A 15826-nucleotide genomic window follows, 5' to 3' on the forward strand; every position below is an offset into this window, starting at 1 on the left:
AAATTAACTGAAACTCTATTGACACCCTGCTCATCTTTTTCCAATATTCCTTAAAAAATCTATTAAATTTGTGAAAAACATTGGTCATCGTCTTCCTTGAAAATCAAAATAAACCCTTTCCAAACCCTAGTACTTCATCTAAAACCATGAAACCCTTTTGTAGTTATTTTTCAAATATTAGAAAATTGAATATATATTAGAATGTAGTATAAATGAATATGCACGGGCTTGCCCTGAAATAGTGGGCTAGCCCCGGCCCTAAAATTTGTGGGCCCGGACCCGGGGGGCTGAAATGATCACCCCAAACATATGATCTATTGAGGGAAGGCAGAAGTAGGGAGAGACTGACGTCTCAACTCTGAATCAGGTGGAGATGCAGTGGGTAGGCAAGGTTGTGGATCAGATGATGAGAGGAGTAAACAACAATACGGTGATCAACGTATTCCTGGTAGCATCGTTTGCGGCGTTGACAATCAGGTCAGTGAACCAGCAGAAGGACATTCAAGCCCTTGAAGCCGAGAAGGACTCCCTCCTCAGGACCAACAAAGCCATGAAGAAGGCCATGTGGGATTGGAAGCAGAAACTCTTCGCCGAAGCCACTGATGGGGTCTGCCCGGTTCCTCTCTCCAGACTCAGAGCCATCTACGGTGAAGCGCCCACGCAGCCAGGTGATAACTCCTTCTCCATGACCCTCTTCCTGTGGCCTTTTTAGGGTTTAGGGGCTTCTGTTGTGAATGTTTGGGAATTTCATACAGTAATTGTTTACTTGGTCTGGAAATTTGTGCATTGATTCAATGTTTGGGAATTTCTCTAATGAAGTAAGCAGATAGAATGCATCTCTGAGAATTTGGTCTTTTCTACTGTATTCGGACTCATTACAGTCGACAACCCGTCTCATATCTTCCTCTTCTAGGATATAGCCCCATTGTAGTAATACTTGGAGCTTCTTCAGAACGAGCTGATATTGTTTTAAACCCTGCTCAGCTGTGCTGGATGGTCTAATTTTAGATCATGTGGCTCGCAAAGTGACTTTAGAAGGTAGCAAAAGTTTTGCATGTCAGTGGTAGGATAACTAATCAGTCCTCCACAGGCCTGTTAAATGAACTAACTCTGATAGGACAATTACCTTGTAATATTTAGGTATTTGGCCTTTGATAGAGTGGGAAACCTAGGTAGATTCATGTAGCTGATTCCAATTACTTCTAGTTGGATGAGGCTTTGGTAGAGGTTTTGGCTAAAGAAGGTGCTTGTTTTTGTTTATTTGGATTTGAAGCATGTTTGTACTTCAAGTGAGAATTGATGCTTTCTTGACGAACTTAGTAATCAACTCTGTATGTAGTGGGAAGAAAAGGAAGTGAGATCCAATTCTATCAGTGATTCAATGAACTAATAAGGAAGGAATTTGAAAGTAAAGGTCAATCCATTTGGAATTAAGTAGGGAATTTGTTGATCAATTATAATATGATATCAAATGACCATAGTGAATATTGGGATTTTTTCTGTAGTTTCGAAATGTCTGTGGGTTTTTGAGTAGAGGGTTTAAGGCTATGTTTGGTGAATAAGTGGTTTGACAAATATTTACTTATTTTTAAATACTTACTTAAATAAGTACATATTAGTATTTGGGAGGTCCTTTCCCAAACCATTTATACTTATTTTAAGTACTTATTTGTGTTGTAGTGTTTGGTGAGTCACTTATCCTATAAGTACTTATGTTTGTGGAAATAACAATTATAGCCCTAACAATATATGTATAAATAGCTAGAAAAACAATAAAAAAGGGTTGACAACTTGTTGTTACAGAGAATGCTGCCAACTACTATGGATTAAGTTCTAGATCTGAAAACCCATCATCGCAAATCAGGGCATTATGATCCAAAAACAACATGGGAGAAGGAAAAGGGGTTGGAGAATTGAACAAAATGGAGCAAATAACATGAAGAAAATGGGGCTAAACGATGGGGTTTCACGCACCCGAAGCTGTGAGTCCTGGGAAAGTTGCCACCGCTGCTCTTAGATGTTCAAATGGAGAAGACAATAGGTTCTATTGTCATTTGAAGAAGGGGGCAGTCCTTGGAAACATAGTTTTCAAGGCGACGCCTAGGCGTCAAGGCGCCCTTGGAGGCTCACCTCGCCCAATTGCCAAGAAATTTTTCATACTGTGTAATAAGATACTTTTATTTGTTATTTTTTTTGAGATCATAATTATAAAATAGACATTATTAAAGAAAAATATTCATTTTTTGTGTTTATAAACTAATTTATTTGATAGGAAACAACAACTTTCATTAGAAATTGAAAAGATTATAGGCTTACCACCCACAAAATGGATGGAAAAAGAAAATCAAAAACTTACAAAGAGGCCCAAAACAAAGCCTCCCTAGTAACTCCTTGCTTAGCTAAAGTGTCAGCCATTCCATTTTCTGACCTTCTTACCCAATTAAAATGCATCCCAATTTCCCTTGCTAAGCTAATAATCTCTCTTAAAGGCTGTCTAAGAGACCACACTCCCAGGTTTCTAGTTTGCATCCACCCTATTACCAGCTCGGAGTCTCCTTCCACTTCTAATTGATGCATTCCCCATTGTTTCACCAGTTTCAAACCTTGAAGTAAGGCCATTACTTCTGCCCTTAATGAATTTCCCACCCCAATTGGGCCCGAGTAAAGGGCTAAGACTTTTCCTTCCTCGTTTCTGTACACACCCCCAACTCTTGATTGACCTGGATTACCCAAGGAGCTTGTTGAGTGGTAGAGTGAAAGAAGATAGGGACAATCACAGGGGGTTAACCAGACTTGACGTCTCCCATTTAACGAAATTAGTTCAAAATTTTTTGAATTAAAGACAATGTTCTGGTGGTCCTTCCTATGCTGATGTGGCCAGAGGGGGAATTGGTTCAGTTGGTCTCAACTGAGGTGCTCTATCTGAGCCGGTGGGATGTTGGACCACATGACACTTTTAGTGGACCACGTGATATCTTAAGTTGTCACGTGGGTCAGGAAAGGGAGAGGGAGGTGGTAGATGAGAATTCCCATCTATCATCTTCCAAGAAAGGTTCGACTGAATTGAAACCGGTACAAAAACGATGAACAGAAAGAGAAACCCGTTTCCTGAGCTGGGTCTATTGACGAGATATTGATGAACAAGCTTATCGTGCAGTTGATCGCCCTAATCTGCGCTACTTGAGGGATATAATAGAAGAAAGGGAAGAGGAAGACCAAGGGTGGATAAGTTGTTGTTTAGAGAATGAATTTGAGGAGGAGAGTTCAGATGAGACCTCAAGTTTAGGGAGTACGGAAGATGAAGGACTCCAAGAAGATCAAAATAGGGAGACCCTAAATTTGGAGTGTCTCTTTCATGGAGATATGGTGGGAGAACAAAAAGAGAATGTTGAGGTTAAGTTGAACATAACAGAAACCATTAACACAACAACTCATACCCAAAAATGTGGGGGGCAAACCCAATGCCCAAAAGTGGACGAGCCTTTACCAAGTTTATTGCTATGCAAGAAACCGAGAAGGAGATAGCTCATGTTAACCTAGAACTGAACAATGATGCATCATAGAGAGGTAAACAATTGGGTAAGGGAAGTGGTCTTTGTGTGGACCAAATGACGGGGAATATTTCCCTCCAACACAAGGAGACAGAGAACTCCAACTATTCATTACAGGGCCTGACGACCAACTATCCTCCTATGCCCCTTTCTCTTAATCCTTAGTCGAACTCAGGTAACTTTGTCAACTCTGTAAATTTAATTTTTGTTACTGATGAGTATTCTGTGTCCCTTGTTCTAGACTCCCTTCCTAGTCCAGAGTCAGAGGCCCATGGTCAGAAAGCCACATTGAGACTTCAGGGGGAGAAGGAAGGGGAGAAGATGGTGGAGGAAACATGTAGGGATAAAAGAATTTGGGGAATCATTGAGAGCACAATGGGTGAAGTTGAAAAGAATGAATTGTAGAGGAAGGTTATAAATGGGACAGAAATGGTATGCAGTGGAGAGAATTAGGAAAGAATTGAGGAGATGACTAGGAGCAGAGAGAACAAAAATATAGAAAGAGGTGAGGCTAGTAAGGAAGATTCAATAGCAGAATTTGTAGGAAAGTTGGGATGTAAATTGAAGAATCCAAATGATCTGAAAGCCTTTGTACAAAAAAAAAAGGAGGAGAGTAAGATTAAGAAAAGAAAACTGAGTGAAGTTGAGAGGTTAAAAAGAGATATTGAGGGGGATAAGAAGTTTGGGGTGAGAGGGGATAGAAGGAAAGGGGTTAAATAAATCTTTGGTGGTGCTAGGGTTGAGTTTCAAAGTTGACATGAGAATCCTAAGTTGGAATTTGAGGGGTTTGGGTAGTGCGAAGAAGAGAGCAACTATCAAAGAGGTGATTAAGAAGTTTAACCCGGATGTGGTGTTAATTCAGGAGTCCAAAAGAATTGATTTCGATAGTAGATGGGCAAGAAATGTTTGGAGGTCTAGGGGGATAAAGTGGGTGGTTGCTGCATCGTGGGGAGCCTCAGGTGGGATTGTAACCTTGTGGAAAGAAGATGTGATGATAGGATTAGAGGAATTAATAGGTGATCATTCAGTTTCTCTAAAGTTCAGGCAGGTGGAAGATGATTTTGAATGGATTCTGACAAATGTATATGGCCCCAATGACTATAGGCAGAGGAAGAAATTGTGGGAAGAATTGACTGCTATTAGGGCCTTTGAGAAGGACCTTGGTGTGTGGGAGGGGATTTTAGTGTAGTGAGATTCGTAGAGGAAACCAACAACCCTAGACAGAGAGTGACAACTAGTATGAGAAAATTCAACCAGTTTGTGAATACTTTTGAGCTTAAAGAATTTCCACTCCAAAGTAATAATTTCACCTGGTCCAACCTACAATCAAGCCCGATATGCTCTAAGATGGACAGGTTTTTGTTCTCAACAGATTGGGAAGATCATTGGGGTAATCTAACTTCTAGGGCACTCCCTAGACTCACTTCAAACCACTGGCCTATGGTGATGCGTAAGGAGGAAATGGACCTGCCCCCTTAGGTTTGAGAATATGTGGTTGATCCATCCGAGCTTTATTGAGAAAATCAGAGAATGGTGGGAGCAATTTAATCCGTCAGTAGATTGGGAGGGTATGAGATTCCACAAGAAGCTTCAATTCCTAAAATCCCAGATAAAGGAGTGGAACTGTTTGGAGTTTGGAAGAAAGAAAGCAGATCTTGATGGAGCAGATAGAGGAATTGGACTTGAAGGAATAAAGGGGATCTTTTGGAGATGAATACAAGGAGTTGAGATGGAGTGTGAGGAGGCAGATGGAGGATCTCTTGCTTAATGAGGAAATAAGCTGGAGACAAAAATCCAGATGTAAATGGTTAAAGGAGGTAGATAGAAACACTAGGTTTTTCCATTCTATGGCAAATGGTAGGAGAAGAAACAATTTCATCTCAAAATTGGAAGTTAAAAGTGCAGTCATATCCCACTTGGCAGAAATAGCATGCCATTGTAAATCATTTTAAATCTATTTTTAGAAGGCCTTTAAGTGAGAGGGTTTGGAATGGTCAACTCTTAATGTGGAGAATGGAGAGTGGTTAGATAAGAATTTTGATCTAGAGGAGATAAAGGAAGTAGTGTTCTCAATGTATAGGACAAAAGCTCCAGGCCTAGATGGTTTCACAATGGCATTTTATTAGGATTGTTGGGATATTGTGAAGCAGAATCTTGTGTTAGTTTTTGAGGAGTTTCACAGAAGGGGAATAATTAATTTAGGTCTAAATTCCACATTCATTGCTTTGGTCCCAAAGAAGAAAGAGGCTTCACAACCAAGGGATTTTAGACCTATTAGCTTGGTAAATAGTCTGTACAAGATAATTGCTTAAGTGTTGTCTCTAAGGATAAAGAAAGTTCTTCCTACCATTATTGCACCCAACTAAGGAGCTTTTGTGAAGGGAAGACAAATCATTGATCAAATATTGATTGAAAATGAGAGTTTGGAGAGCTTTAGGAAATCCAAGAAGAAGGGAGTGTTTTGTAAATTAGACTTAGAGAAGGACCTAGTTGATTGGTCCTTCTTGGTGGAGGTGTTGAGAAGTTTTGGCTTTGAAGACAGATGGTGTAAATGGATCTGGGATTGTGTTAGGAGTTGCCACTATTCTATCTTGGTGAATGGAACTGTAATGGACTTCTTTCCTACCTTGAGAGGAATAAGACAGGGAGATCCACTTTCCTCCTTTCTATTCACTTTGATTGCAGATGTCCTAGGGAGATTGATCCATAGAGTTGACTCGAGGAACTTAATAAAAGGATGGAGAGTAGAAAGGGAGGAAGTACCACTTACGAACTTGCAGTTTGCAAATGACACAATCCTATTCTGTGAAGGTGGGGACATAAATTGGATAGGGAATTTAAAATTGACAATACAACTCTTTGAATAGATGTCTAATCTCGAAGTGAACTTTGATAAGAGTTGTATGGTGGGAGTGAATTTGGAGGAGAGGGAAGTAAGTGAACATGCAGGTGTGTTAGGTTGTGCAATCTCATATTGGCCTTTGATTTACTTGGGCCTCCTCCCGTTAGGAGATAACCCGAGGAATGAGAGCTTTTGGAACCCGGTATTGGAGAGATTTGAGAAAAGGCTTGCTTCTTGGAGGAAAAATTATCTCTCCTTAGGGGGGAGAGTCACTTTGATTAGGTCTACCCTAGCTAACCTTCCTGCTTACTTCTTGTCAGTGTTTAAGATTCCCACAAAGGTCTCTAACAGTGTGGAAAAGGTAATGAGGGTTTTGTTGTGGGAGCTAGGAGAGGAGAAGAAAGATCACAAGGTGAGTTGGGAGGTGGTAACTAGATGTAAGAAGCTAAGAGGGCTTGGGATTAGGAATATCAGGAAAAGAAATATGGCTTTGTTGGGGAAATGGTTGTGGAGGTTTCCACTGGAAAGGGACAAATTGTGGACAAAGATAGTGACTAGGCATACATGGGCTGGAAGAGAACGACTGGGATCCAAGAATTATGGCAAGGGTTACAGATGCTTCTTCTTAGGTATTTAAAGACCTGTCTAAGGAAAGGAATCTTGTTCAAAAGGCACAATAAACTTGAAATAGATGCATATACCGATGCTGATTGGGATGGATCAATTGGAGATAGGACGTTTACTTCTGGATATTGCACATTTGTTGGGGAGACATCTTGGCAGTCCTAGGGCCAGTTAGACATAGATTGATGCCCATACATTGCTCTCCTCTTCTTGTCTTACTCTGCTACTTCACCACTTCAACAAACAGAAAATATGCCATGGAAATAATTGGGAAATTAGGGACATTTTAAACTATGACTGGGGCTAAGTCCTAAGTGTGCTAATAAATGTGGTGAAGATGGTATGTAATACCAGTGTTTTCAACCCATTGTTGACCTAGTCGGTTGAATTGTTCGAATCGTCACCTGGTCAAGATTCCGGGTTCGGTTTGAGTTAAACCTAGAGAAATGTCAAAAACCACCAGACCTGGACGGCTGGACCGTTGACCTAGTCAACCTGGTGACAGGGTCGTGGGTTGCATACTGACTATGTATGCAGTCTTTGGGAGGCCATAGCTTTGCACTTTGATGTCTGATTGAGTTTTGTTATTATTATTATTATTTTTATTATTATTATTATTATTATTATCTCGGGTAAATTTTCGAGATCTAGGCATCCCAAGGCTCCTTGTCCCACTATTTTCGTGAAAAAACCCCTTTTTGTGGCTTCAAATAGCAATTTTTAATATTTTTTATACATAAAAAAGTTAAAATTGAATTTAAAAACATAAATTAAATATAAAATAATACATATATCATATCTAAAGCATAATTATACATTATTTTTTGATGAAATATGTATTTATACATATATATATACACATATATAATGTATATAATTATATATACTTAAAATATATAGACGCTGATGTGGCACGGTCTGAACAGGTGACCCACGACCAGGAGGCTGAAAGCGACCCAAAGACAAAAATGGTTCGGCCTCTTGGTCGGTTTTTAAAACATTGTGTAATACTATGTTTTGAGCTTTGGCCTATTCCAGTGGTCAATTTTTGGTTTTGGAGTTGGATGGTGAAGCCTGGAGGTATTTCAAAGAGAATCTACCAAAATAAAGGTTGATTGATACAGTCGGGAAGAGCAACCCATTGAAAATAACTGTGTTTAATCACAGTTTTCCATTAGGACCATAACATCTTTTCAAATATAATCAATAAATTTGTTATTACATGGCCCACAACGGCTCAAAATCAGGATTGCCTCATAAATAGAGATTGCTGCGTGCATAGAAACATGTAAGGTTGAGACAACCTAAATTTGTTATTACATGGCCCACAAAGGCTCAAAATCAGGATTGCCTCATAAATAGAGATTGCCGCGTGCATAGAAACATGTAAGGTTGAGACACAACCTAGATTTTCTAGATTCCATGAAAACAGGAGCAATTGAGGAGGAAAAGGCACAATGAAACTTGTCCAGGAGTCATGGATGGATCTCTATGGGTTGAGTCTTGAGACCTTCAGCTTGGATGTTGTACCCGCATTTAGTGTTGGTCAAGCTACAAAGAATGCATTGTCAGCTGATCTAAAGTTACATTTCTGCCATAAGACTTCGGCATTTGTCAATTAAATACTAGTTCCTCTGTTTATCATACTGTTTCTGCTTAGATCTACTAGATTGCATATGCAAGAAGGAAAGGTGAAAAGGAAAAAAAGTAAAAGAAAGGAACTGATATTCTAGATTCCATGAAAACAGGAGCAATTGAGGAGGAAAAGGCACAATGAAAAATGTCCAGGAGTCATGGTTTGATCTCCATGGGTCGAGTCTAGAGACCTTCAGCTTGGATGTTGTACCCACATTTAGGGTTGGTCAAGCTACAATGTAGGAATACATTGTCACCTGATCTAAAACCAGAAGTAACATTTCTGCCATAAGACTTTGGTATTTGTCAATTAAATACTACTTTCTGTCTTTGTCATACTGCTTCAGCTTAGATCTACTAGATTGCATATGGTAGAAGGAAAGGTGAAAAGGAAAAAGTAAAAGAAAATGAACTGATATTCTTTGTGAGTGCTGTATGGTTTTCAAGACATGTGGTCTCTATGATTTATGAAAAGGAGCCAGATTTCCTGAAGGTATCCGTCACAGCAATGAACTTATTACATTCCTTGTCACTTTTTCACTTGCACAAAGCTTGCCAATACCCTCAATATGGTACCAGCATTTATGAGTTTGTATCAGCTCTTCTAATAGAGAAGCAAAATCACTGGCCAAAGCAGTTAGGATCCATAGCAACCAACAACTGTTGAAGTTCTAAATTTATGGCATGTAAAGTTGTTTTAGTAATTACTGATAAAAAGGTTGGTTTAGTAATTGCAAAATGGATGTTCTGCATCCCAATTGGACAGGCCATCATGTTTTCTTTCATCTTTTGCATGGTTGTTTTCAATCCTGAGTATATGAGCTAGCTCATCAAGCCTATGTAGTTAGGTCATTGCAAAGTGTTTCTATGGGAAGCTTGGCAATACCCTAAATTGTTCATTAGATTTCTAATTTTAGGAAGTCATGTATTTAAACAAATCCAGAATGTGTGTGAAACCCTCTATTATGAAACATAGTAGCTTTCAGTTTAGTGGCTGTTGGAGTCAACCGATGTAAAACATAAGAAGTTTTTCTTCTTGGTTCTTTTTTTTTTGTTTGTTTTTGAGGTATATGAACAAAGATCTCAAGGAAGAGATGATTTATTTTCCCTCAATAATAGTAGGATTTCTTTATCTGCCTAGTTAAATTATCTCAAGGAGGTATTGGTAAATAATCATGTATTTATCCTTTACTGACAAAGTTTAAACAAACCATAGGAATGAATTCATAAACAGGTATTGCATTTTTCTCTTTCCCATTCAGTTACTGAATTCGGTAAATGTGGGACATGTAACTTATAGACCTTTTGGAGCCCTTGTTCCTTGCCTTATTATTATTTGGTGTAAAATATAGCAATCCTGCTTTGTTAGAATTTTTGTAAAGGAATTGGTTGAAATTTCAGCCATCTGGCAATATGATACTACACTTCTTCCAGATCTCCTTCACAGCGTAATTCTTGACTTAGTGGAATTTTTTGAAACTGGAAATTATATGTGCATTTGTAGCTAAATGTGGCCCTGACTATATGTTGTTGTTTAGATATCTTTGTCTTAATTGATCAGTAAGCACATAGATACTCCATTTGTTCACATCATAACTTGTAGTTTCCCTTCATTTCTTGCTAATGATGTTGAAACACTTTTCTTTGTGCAGCTGTAGTAGGAAACACTGTGAAGGAAGACCCAAAATCCATACCGAAATTTGTAGTCTGACTAGGTTCTATGTTATCCTCTCTGAAACTATAAACTTGAGAACCATTTAGAGGAATCCCTGCTTCTCATTTTAATAGAGCAGGCTATCAAGAAAGAGATTCCAACGAAACACTCCACATCTCAGTGTTATACTGCCACAGTACGCCTTTAGTACTTGCAGGTTAGGATTCAAGTTTGTCATAGTATTATACATTTGATAGCTGTTTGGTAGTTTTGGGTTGCATCACGTAATTTCAAGTGAGTGCCACCTGACAGCATCGACTACCGAATCATATCTATTTTTTTATCAGAAAATAGGATTCTTTAGATTCTGTTCACTTTTTTATATCAAAATGGGATTCTAGACTAAATTATTGTTCATCCTCTTAAAATAGGAATCGTCTTGGATGATTGGATTTGGTGATGCAGGGCCTCAAACCAAAAACTTTGGGTTGGGGGTTCAGGTTGGCCCGACCTCTCTACTTCCTTTTGCCAAATGTACTTATTTCCTATACTTAAAAGGGTACATGTTAATTCAATATCAGCGTAATAATGTGCAAAAGGACATTTTTAACATATAAATATCTAGATATATACAGGTTATGAATGCATGATTGCATATATACATGCATGAATGGTGAATGCACATATACCTAAGTACGTGCGTAAATACATGTTTATATGTGTATACATGCAAATATGAAGCTGGATCAGGTTGGTCAAAACCCCAACCCTAACCTAGGGGTGTCAATTGGACTGGATTTGGTCCAATCCGGTCCAGTTCAATGTGAGTCCATTACAAATGGACTTGGTCCAATCCAGTCCAGTGAATACTTTGGACCATTGTGAACCGGTCCAAAGACTGTCCAATCTGTTCAAATTCTTGTTAATTTAAATTGGTTTGGTTTCAACTCAAACCTAGTCCATTGACACCTATGTTCTTCTATCAATTGACCAGATATTGGCTCAATCCAATATAAATTCATTATGGACGAATCAGGTCCAATCCATTATGTCATATTGGTCCGTCCAGTCTGTCCAAATTCAATATATCTTATTGGTCTGTTCCAATCCGTCCAAATGGATTTTGGTTTGGACAGAGTCCAACTCAAAATTGGTTCATTGACACCCCTACCCTAACCCAACCCAAAGTTAGGTTGGGCTCATACTATTCAACCCTAACCTGAACTTCAACCTTACCCAATCCAACTCTAGTTTTTTTGGGTTGGGCTTGAGCTAACTTGGCCCAAATTGTAACCTTAGCTTGGATGGTCACTTGGCATGAGGCATGGAATCAAAGTATCAAACTCATCTAAATTTCATCCCACTTCCCAAATGTTTTTTATTTGATCAATCCAACACATTGTACAGATTTCGATGAACACAAATTTTTTCTCCAGACTTAAGTCTTTGCATTGTTTTTATATTTTTTTTTCTCCTGATGGAGCCTTAAATATGGAAAAAATATTATGGTAGCGGTGATCCCTTGAGCTTGATAATCTGCTAGAAACAAGGTTGTAAAATGTAGTAGCGCCCAACCAGAGGTAAACACATCAGTTGCTCCAGATCTTGTATCAGTATGGATCGTTGTTGTGTTTATTTCTGATTGGGTATCATGGCCCATTTTACATATACTTTTTTCTACTCTCTACTACATATGGAGTCTTGATCAAGTAACATAATGAAAGAATGGTAGGATCCATCTAATGGATGCCAATAAGGTTGCGGAATGGGTGGGCGAATTTTAAAAATTTTTCTACCTTCTTCCAACTGGGAATCATATTCCCTAAATTTAGAATACTATATTCAATGATCCTACTTGAACCATAATCGAACCAGATCTGAACCAAAAGGCAAAAAGGAGGAATATATCTGATCCGGAGAAACAGTATCTCCCAAAGTGGGTGTTTACGCCCAAAGAAGAAACCAAGACCCGCTCTTGCTGAAAATGACACAACTGTGGGTGGAACGGAACCAGCAGGGTGCGTCTTACACATTGGATCCTTCGCAAGAATCCTCTGGAAATTCTGAACACTGAATCTTTCTCAGTCTTTTTCGCAAGACTGATGTCAAAAACTGATTTCTTGACTTCCTATTGTTGCAAAGATCAAATCTTGCAAAAGGGAATGGCGGCGACTGGAGGAAAACTCCTGAGACGAAAATGGCTGAATTGCTTCTCCTCTCTGGAGTCTGTATGAGATCTAATCTCTACTTGTAGGACAATTTCTTGCATCAAAAACCCTTGGTTCGAAATCTGATATATTTCTCTTAGGGTTTCTCCTCTTTTCTTCTTAATTAAGAAACCTCCTATTTTTTGAGTTATCCTAATCCAAATCAGTATTTGGATATGGATTATCTTAATCATATCTGCAGATTAAGTTAGTTTACTTCTGATCTTATCAGGAGGTTACCAGATTCAAATCTGTTTTGAATTTGGTCTCCCAGAGTGGATAAGGTTAAAGGCTCTATCGTTTTATTAACATTAATCTTAGATTCGCCCCATAGATGGGTGAACATATCAGCCCAGCTCGAAATGAGCTTTTGGCCCATTAAGTGTTCAGTGTTTAACTAGTCTCCAATCTGCTGCCTAGTTGGGCTTCTTTGTATGGCATGGGACCCAAGCATTGATCTACACCAGCCACATGGGTTCGGCCCAGCCTTTATTACAAGGCCCAGCCGAATTCACTAAAAAACTCAGTGAACCCCTGAGCCCATCACATGGACCCTATGGGCCCAATACTTACATTAAGTGGTCCCTGGGCCAAGGCATTTTATAAAAACCCAAGGATTGTGAGCAGGTGCAAGATTAGCCCATCAGGTACTACCCTAAATGGACTTACACTTAACCTCTCGGCCCTTAATGATTAAGCACTGCCCGACAAGAGGACTTCTCCCTCGACTGCAAGAAACAGTGCCACACTCTCCACTCACATGGATCCCGGGAATTAAAACCATTTACAAACATTTCGAATATATATATATATATATATATATATATTGCAAAACAAAATTCCAACAATTGAAATCAACTGCCGGCAGTTTGGTTTCCATCAGAGATAGTGCATTCCCGATCATTACCCTTTGTCCGACAAAGGGGCTGATCCTGTCACTATGATCACCCACTCAAATGAATTCTTAGACTGTCCCAACATACCCAGGTTTTGATCCCCATCTAAGGATCTCACTGATTGGTATATCAAAGACAGTCCGATCCGACACCTAGTGAAGTGTCATAATCGAGTCTAGGGGTCAGGTGTAACTTTCCGGTTTTGCCCATCTATCTCCAAGGTCCAGGACAATACTGGAAATCTGGTCCGGTTCAAGGATTCGAGTAATCACATACTGCATGTGCCTTGGGTCTTACCTTGGTGGCCGAGACATGCCATCCCAGGCATAGTTTGGGCCCTTAAGCTTGTTATCGTCTAGAGGTTTTGCGAATTGACCGTTTGTCATTTTCTGATAAAACAGCAAAGACGTTAGTCCACAACCTTAGTTTGATTCATGTTACTTACACAGATATGGTTTTTAATCTATGTTCCATTCTCATTTGTACATCTTTGAGATTTCCCTCCTTTCTCAGTGACGGAGACGGCGAAATGTCTCTAGAAATGTGGGAAATCACATGGGGTGCGTGAAGCCAACTGTTTCAGCTGCATAACCCCACCACCTTTCTGTGATGGATCATATCCACTCATCAAATGAGTTTTCCTTTGGCCTCTGTCAAACAAGGTTCAGAGTCATTTTCAGGTAAACCTTTCTATCCAGTGAGTGCTTACTCATCATATTCAGGTTACGCCAAGGTACCGTGAGAGATTTCCCATTTTCTGGTGAAGCCCCTCCCACATCGGTCTATGACGCCCCTATCATCTTATGAAATACTCTGACAGATCCATCAGCAAATGGATAGCCCAATTTTATGGTGTGTTTCCTCATTACTGAAAGACCCATCACTGTGCTAATGACGGAAGGCCTTTAGAGAGTCCATCATATGGATCTCCCTATCGCATGCACTCATATTTGCTGGAGGGAACGAGATTACGCCCTAGTTCTAATTTAGGTCAAACTAGAGTGGCTCCCACTGACTTTCATAAAGTCTGATTTCTGGTGGGCCTTAATCGGCTAGGGGTTCCGTACGCATCCCTTTTCAGGGTTGTGGGGCCCACCAAGCAAGGAGGGGTCATCCAATGACCTTAAGGGACACCATGGCAATGATGTGCATTCAGCCATGGTGTGCGCAAGAGCCACTAACGAGTCTTCATGGGCCAAATGCTTATGGCCCATAGTCGCAGCACATCAAACATCCAATCATCACATGTAAAGGAGGAATTGATCCAATCAATCAACTGCTGTAAAACCCATTTTAGTAGCCCATTTAAAATCCTAACATTAACAATTAATGTCGACTAGGTGTATGGGCTGAATCGCAGTTAGCAGTTCGGCCCATACAACTTTTCTCGCAATAGTGGGCTTTTGCAGTTTTAACCCTTTAAAACTGAGCTTTACAAGTGGGCCGAATCAATCCCTGTAATTGAACATCAGATTTGGAACAACAAGTGTGAGAAAGATGGACTGAAAAACAGTCCCCTTCGAACCCAAGATTTGGTCCAAACAGTTTTGGTCCAATCCAGTCCGAAATGGTCCAAAACTGATTTTCAATTCAAGAATTAATTCATGAAAGATCTGAAATTAATAATCTTGATTTTAAACAATCACAAATCAACTATGGACTGTTCGCACCACCTGCAAAACAGAGGTTAATCACTAATGTTGCAATTTCACAAACTGCAAATCGCAGGAAGCGATTTCTCCATCTGCAAATCTCCAGTGCCGCCATCTTCTTCCTTCTTCTTTAATCAAGAAAATAAATAACAGAAATCCTATTTCTATTAATTAATTACATTCTTGATCAAATCCTATACATTCAGTCTAGAAAATAAAAAAAAATTATTTATAGACTGAATTGAATAAAATAAATGAAAAAAGGGTGCGCAGACCATCTGCGCCAAATCTGCACTGCGATCTCTAGGTTCGAACAGTCCATTAAATCAAAATAAATAAAGAACAATTCTAAATAAATTTTGGATTTAACAAAAATTAATTTCAGATCAATCGCCCTTAACAAGAAACCATTTCTTGAAAAGAAAAGAAAGCAATATGCCCAAATCTTGGCAGAACATCTTCTATCCATCTGTGCAGGGTCAGATCTGATTTTCTTTTGGTTCAAGATTCGAACCTACGGCTCTGATACCACTGAAAGAATAGTAGGATTCATCTAATGGACGCCAATAAGATTGCGGAATGGGTGGGCGAATTTCAAAAATTTTCCTACCTTATTCCTACCTTATGGTTCAAGGATCCTACTTGAACCATAATCGAAACAGATCTGAACCAAAAAGCAAAAGGGAGGAATATACCTGATCCGGAGAAGCAATATCTCCCAAAGTTGGTGTTCACGCCCAAAGAAGAAACCAAGATCCGCTCCTG

The 15826-nt window shown here is 39.3% G+C and overlaps 1 protein-coding gene across 2 annotated transcripts; it reads left to right on the top strand.

The window, feature by feature from the left end:
• Positions 1-234: 234 nt before the first annotated feature.
• On the top strand, positions 235-10881 carry LOC104587034 (uncharacterized). 2 transcript variants are annotated; one of them, XR_016076809.1, is made up of 3 exons: positions 235-668; positions 10305-10523; positions 10738-10881. XR_016076809.1 is itself a non-coding variant. In XM_010244465.3 (2 exons), the coding sequence occupies exons 1-2, from the start codon at positions 374-376 to the stop codon at positions 10361-10363; spliced, it is 354 nt and encodes a 117-aa protein (XP_010242767.1). In that variant the 5' UTR covers positions 235-373; the 3' UTR covers positions 10364-10734. The 2 variants fall into 2 exon arrangements, 1 of the variants encoding a protein (XP_010242767.1); XM_010244465.3 differs by lacking the exon at positions 10738-10881 and having other exon boundaries at positions 10305-10734.
• The last annotated feature ends 4945 nt before the right edge of the window (positions 10882-15826 follow it).

Source organism: Nelumbo nucifera, chromosome 5, assembly GCF_055504915.1.
Source record: "Nelumbo nucifera cultivar China Antique chromosome 5, China Antique-T2T, whole genome shotgun sequence".
Taxonomy (NCBI): Eukaryota; Viridiplantae; Streptophyta; class Magnoliopsida; order Proteales; family Nelumbonaceae; genus Nelumbo; species Nelumbo nucifera.

Bases quoted from the DNA above. Each gene is read 5' to 3' on its own strand.
- LOC104587034 (XM_010244465.3), top strand. From the start codon at position 374: ATGCAGTGGGTAGGCAAGGTTGTGGATCAGATGATGAGAGGAGTAAAC. The intron at 669-10,304 runs GTGATAACTCCT...TTCTTTGTGCAG, and splicing joins TGAAGCGCCCACGCAGCCAG to CTGTAGTAGGAAACACTGTG.